Source organism: Pipistrellus kuhlii, unplaced genomic scaffold (assembly GCF_014108245.1).
Source record: "Pipistrellus kuhlii isolate mPipKuh1 unplaced genomic scaffold, mPipKuh1.p scaffold_m20_p_43, whole genome shotgun sequence".
Classification (NCBI taxonomy): Eukaryota; Metazoa; Chordata; class Mammalia; order Chiroptera; family Vespertilionidae; genus Pipistrellus; species Pipistrellus kuhlii.
Window position 1 is genome coordinate 2,101,278 of NW_023425544.1, and position 6,000 is coordinate 2,107,277.

The following is a 6,000-nucleotide window of genomic DNA, read 5'->3' on the forward strand; positions in this document are numbered from 1 at the left end:
ATGATGGTGAACAAACCCATTATGATTTTATTACACCAAGTACATAATATGAAATATATGTTTTCAGTGATTAAAAAGAAAAAGGAAGTCACTTTATTATTCCAAAGCTAAAGTCTTGGGATAAAGAGGGAAGAGCTCTGTGATGATAAAGAGGGGAAGGCTGGTCTGTGAGGAAGAAACTATTACTGATATCGATAAAGTTTCAGTATCTTCATCTATAAAACGAAGAGATGTCATTCAAAGCTCTCGAGTGAATCAAATTTTCCTCAACAGTCCACATTATCTTAAAACATTATTTTTATTATTTTGGTCATTGCTTACTGTTGTTAATAAGTAATTTGCTTTATATTTTTACCTTTGATTATAAAATTTTTAAAAACACAGACGAGTAGGATGAATGGTTTAATGAACATTCATTTTAACAATCGCAGGTGCTTTCCCATATTTGCTTCATTACTTGTTAACTGCTTGGAAATGAAGTTACTGAATTCAATTTTGTTCATTTTAGAATTTAAGATGCCAGAGGAAAAACATCTGGTTGGAGAACTACATGCAGCAGGTATAAGTGTATGAAAATAGTGCAGGATCAGAATGTACATATAGTAAGTTCAAATCAATTACTTTAGAAATCTCAAAGCAAAGTATATCCTGTATTCAGGCCAATCTGTATGTCTGATGCATTCGAGATGAGAGCCTTCATCTAGCATAGGGGTGTCGAACTCAATCAGAGAAGGGGCCAAAATCTAAAATCCAGCCTAAATCGCAGGCCGAATGGTTTACTGAACAGTCATAAACTGTCATTGTGATGGAAACGCAGCGGAGTGCAGTGATGACAGCGCGGTGCGGGCCACATTGCAAGGCCTGGCGGGACGGATTTGGCCCGCGGGCCTTGTATTTGACACATGTGATCTAGCATGTCAGCATGCAGGTACTTCTGTCACAGAACTCAAGAGTTAAAACTATATCCTTCAGCCTGGTAATCAAATGTGCATTTATATTTCCTGTTAAACATAGGAGGCCAATGATAATTTAGATCTGGTAGTCTTATTGTTTCATCCCAATAACCTAATAGCTTCTGCCATGTAATCTGACCCAGACAGGTAGTATAAGAAAGGAGGAAGATGAGTCATCTGACAATGGAAACAACTCAAGTGTCTGTCACCAGGAGTAGACAGAGATAAACTGTCTTCAAGTGCTGGGATCTTATACAGCAGTAAAAATAAGTGGACCACAGCTTCATGTAACACACATGCATTTTAGAAACATGATGAGCAGGGGGGCAGGGAAGTCCAAGAAGACTATAGTACATAATTTTTTATAAAGCTCAAAAAAAGCAACATTAAACAACAAACTGCTTATGAATATATTCATATCTGGTAGGATATTTTAAAAAGCAGGGGAATGATAACACAACATTTAGGATAGTGGTTATCTGGAGGGGAGGGAGGAGAAGGGAACCGAGAAGGAGCATATGAGTAGCTTCAACAGTATCAATAACGTTTTAGTACTTTGAATAAGTGACAGATGAACAAGCTGTCATTTTATTTTTATGCTTTATACTTTACTTTTACTTTATATACATATTTTTTTTTACATATTTCAAGTACTACAAACCATTTTGAGAAAGTTATCTGACTTTAAGAGGATCCTGCCATATGCTAAAGACATACTTTTAATCCTAAGGTTTAACATTTACCTTACACAGCAATGTCCTCATTTTTTGAAAACTTTCCAACCACAAAGGTACTTTACGAATAAGGGACATACTGCAGTCATCAGTGCCATCTTTTCATCAACTTTCCCAATAAAGGAGTGTACTTTGGCTCACTCAACATGACACCTCAGAGACCTTGTTAAGCAACAATGGCTTAAAGTGTATGTGTCTATAGAGACAACAGACCAAAGTATTGAGAAATGAAATGGAAAAGAAGATGCACTAGATGCACAGATGGAAAAGAGGACAAGGTAAAGAATATGGAAAGGAACTCACAGAAACCTAAGAAAAAATAAACAGGAAAACACCTCAGAATATGAAAAATCATAACTACAAATAACCTTTCAATTAACAAATATACTTATTGGGCCCTGATAGGTTTGGCTCAGGGCATAGAGCGTTGGCCTGTGGACTGAAAGGTCCCAGGTTTGATTCCTGTCAAGGACATGTACCTTGGTTGTGGGCACATTCCCAGTAGGGGGTATGCAAGAGGCAGCTGATTGATGTTTCTCTCCCATTGATATTTCTAACTCTCTATCCCTCTCTCTCTCTGTAAAAAATCAATAAAAAATATATATATATTTTAAAAATATACATACATACACATATTTTTTTAAAAATATACATATACAAATATACATACACATTGGAACGATCCCTGAAATCTTATTTTAAGTATATATTGAGATGGTAACAAATATTAAAAACTATGAAGATACTTACAAAGTCATCTCCTGAGTCAGCTCCCATAGAGGCAACGGATTCCTTGCTCACCGACCGGGGGATCCTAGTAGCACCTCCTGGCCTCTGGGAAACAGCAGACTCTTCCGCAACTTTCTTCTTCAGTTTTGCAAACATTCTGCTGTGCGGCTATGCTGTCCTGGTGAGCAGCTCTTAAGGCACCAAGTAGTCTTTAGGCCAGCAACCAAGAAGTCCAAGACAGGTGTCTAAAAAGTTCCAGACATCCAGGCTAGCTGCATTCCGTCTTCAATGTGAGTCACCTATGGCAACACAGAATCTATAAATCAGATGAAAGAGAACTCTGAGTTAAACAATGGAGAGATTTCACACCTGAGTTGTTATGTTAAGCTTCAGGTTTCAAAATTAAGTTTCACAATTTCCCATGTATACTTAATAGAAAACTATTACTAAACATTTAAAAAGCACTCAGGCACTTCATGTGCATATACAGATCAAGAAATTCAGTCTTGAGTTGGTGAAGTAATCTGCCAAAGATTGTGTGATCAAGTGGCAGGGCTGGTATTTGAACTCTGGATTCTGACTCACAAGTCCCTACTTTTTTTTTTTCTCCCCCCATTTGCCTCTCGCTTACATCCCAATCGGAGATCAAACCCACAACCTGGGCATGTGCTCTGACAGGGAATCAAACCCACATCCTATCGGTTTACAGGACGAGGCTCCAACCAACCAAGCCATACCAGCCAGGGCCCTTTTTCTTTAGTACACCATGTTGGCTATGGCACATTAAGTAAAAATTTCCAAGGTAAACATTAACATCACATAATGATTTTGAAACCTCCCAATAATACTAACTACAGTTCAGTATTGCTGTCTTTAAGATGAAGACAAAAACATGGCCAATCTGAGCAGGCTTTTTACTAGAACACAGTGTAGCTTCAGGTACAGAACATGTAGAATTTGCATGCATAAAAAGCCTGCTTGGTTTTGCTGAGTTAGAGAGGCGGTCTATTAAAAAAAGAACTGGTGTTGCCTCGGAAGAGGGGGGGGGGGTAGTCTTATACAGCGAATATAGGCCTAAACCTATGTTTTAACTGTAAAATTAGGGGGTTGTCTTATACACCGGAAAATAAGGTAACTCAATGTGAGGAAAAGGTGTAATGGTGTAATGTTCCCAGATGGTTTGCAATCAGCTATTCACCAGAACCTGGCAAAGACCAGGCGAGGCATCAACTATATTATATAGATATCAGATATCCTTAAACGTTTCCTGGAAATGCTTTGTGGTTCTCTGTAAGAATGATTAAAATGACCTCGAACAGTTTCTTTTCATAATATTATGATTAAATGCTGATTTAATCATATGATTAAACTGACCTCAAATCAGTTTCTTTTCATGATATTCAACAATGAGACTCAAATGCCTTTTCCTCCCAACGGTGTATAAAACACGAATACTCTGGCTCGAACCCCAACTTTTCATGTTTTGTTGGAGGATATCCAAGCTCTGTTACCTACCATCTACAAATGACTTTTTACCTCTTCAGGCCATCCATTTAAGCCGGTACAAGTCTTCAAAAGTTTTACCTTCAATGTCTGTAAACCACGGACTCACCTGGCTTATCTGCTAGACTTAAAACAGCTTGGAGGTCAAAGTTTTCTGTCCTGCATGAAGACAAAGATAAAATGCATTGGCTATTTCTCTCCAAGGGTAAGGCCCAAACGTTGAGGGGGGCTGGGCAGGTTGGCAAAGTAGGGAGGACGATTAGAGAGAGAGAAACCTGTCACTGACACGAACCTCAGGGAGCCAGCCTCCCTCGCCCTGGTCTTCTCTGTATTTGTGATTTGCCTAAGAGTTTCACTCACAGGCACAACAAAGAGCGAAACCTCTCACTGCCGTCGGTGCCTAAACAGACTCCGCACTGGGATTCCCTGGGGGAAACAGCTTGAATGAGATTTCGATTTCCCGGGGCCAGGGTTTCTCAGTTGATTCTGAGTCACCGTGTTTACGAGGAGCCCTGAGTCGCCCTGAGAAAGTCGCGGGGGGTTGGGGAGAAAGATGGCCAAGTTGGGGAAAAGACAGCTGCTCAACGCCCAGGGAGGCAGGCAGGCAGGTCCCTGCCGCCACAGCCCGGATCCCAGTCACTCCAGCTCCTTCCAAACCTGCCTCAGCGCGGACTGTCAGGGAGGGCGGGACCCACGTCCCTCCCCTCTGACAGGGGGGAAACTGAGGCCAGAGGAGTGGCTAGTAAGAGGTGGCGTGGGGGGGGGGGGGGATCCCGGAACCGGCTCCGCACGCCCGGGACCGGGGAGCCCGCCGGACCCCACCCCCGCCCTTCAGCCCCCGGCACCGCCCCCCGCCTGGGGTCTGGGGCAGCCCCGTCCCCGCCGCGGTGGGCGCAGACCCCGTCCCCTGGGAAAGTGAGGGGCCCGCCCGCGGCTCCGGCCCCCGCCCGCGCACCTGCCGCTCTCGGGGCAGCCGGCAGAGCCCCGCCTCCGGGCCTCTCGCGGACGCCGGGCCGCGTCACCAGCGCGAACGGCCGGCCGGCGAGCGGGGGCGGTGACCCGGAACCGCACTCGCGCCCGAGCCGGAAGTGACTGCGCGGGGCCCCGCCCACCGCGCGCATGCGCCGGGGAGCGGTCTCCGCGGACGGCGGCGCGAGCTCGGGCGGCGGTTGCGCCGGATCCGCTGGGAGGCGCGGGGCTGGGCGCTCGCTCCCTCGGGCCGCCCTGCCACGTCAGCGAGCGGGCGGGCGGCCGAGTCGCGGATGGTGACGGGGTGGCCGCAGCCTTTCTTGTTTGTTTTTTTGTCTTTAAGGAAGCGGTGCGGGATGGGGAAGTGGGAGGAACCTCGTGCAAAAGAGGGGAGAACCCTGTTGGGAGTGGGGCGGCCGGCGGGTGGTCTGCGGGAGGGAAGGCTCGGGTCGTGGTTGCGCGGGGCCTCCCGGAGCGGCTAAGCCTCCCCCCGCACCCCAGCCCCACGCACCCTACGCAGCCGCAGGCCACTGAGGAGGCGGCAGCCACTCCAAGTCCGTACCCCCGCGTTCCTCACACGGAAGCCCGTACATGGTACCTCGCGCCCTGGGATTCGTGTTTTCACTTTTGTGCCCAGGACCTGCTGCAGCTTACACGTTTTATATCGCAGCCCAGGGCACGTATAATGAATGCACCATTTAAAGAAAAGCTTCCAGAATCATACCCTTATTATACAGTGCAGTCTGTTATATTGCATTTCGGAAAATGCAATATACTATCCGCTGTCCACTAACGGCTTCCCGACTTGGACAGGTGGCGAGTCCAGAGGGGTGAAACTGCCTGGTACAAAGTTACAGTGCAAACGGGGAGCCTTCCTCTGGTCTCCGGATCCCTCGAGGCCAACCCAGCCAAGCGTTCCAGATGGAAGCTGCTCCAGCTCCTGCCCCAGACCCAGCACCAGCGGGGAGGGGGGGGGGGGGCAGCAGCTTCCTCTCCTCCCGGAACAATCCCTCCCTCCGCGGGTCCCAGTTCTGACCGCCTGGGGCAGGGGAGGGGAAAGAAACAAGACCAAGACGTAGAAGAAATATACAAACTAGGAGAATAAGCATTGA

General features: G+C 46.5%; 1 protein-coding gene across 5 annotated transcripts in view; it reads right to left on the minus strand.

The window, feature by feature from the left end:
* GOLGA1 (golgin A1) overlaps window positions 1-5,021 on the minus strand; it is a 35,423-nt gene extending 30,402 nt beyond the window's left edge. For 2 of the 5 annotated variants that reach the window (XR_004983418.2, XM_036412068.2), the window contains exons 1-3: window positions 4,875-5,020; window positions 4,029-4,078; window positions 2,438-2,732 (exon numbers count right to left, since the gene is read on the minus strand). Coding sequence is in view for 4 of the 5 variants with exons in the window: in XM_036412068.2 (XP_036267961.1) it covers window positions 2,438-2,572 (135 nt within the window). In the remaining variant the exon portion in view is untranslated. Of the gene's footprint in view, window positions 1-1,696; window positions 1,884-2,437; window positions 2,733-4,028; window positions 4,079-4,874 lie in introns of those variants that run through there. The other 3 variants (XM_036412071.2, XM_036412069.2, XM_036412070.2) reach the window with 3 other exon arrangements.
* Between the last annotated feature and the right edge of the window lie 979 nt (window positions 5,022-6,000).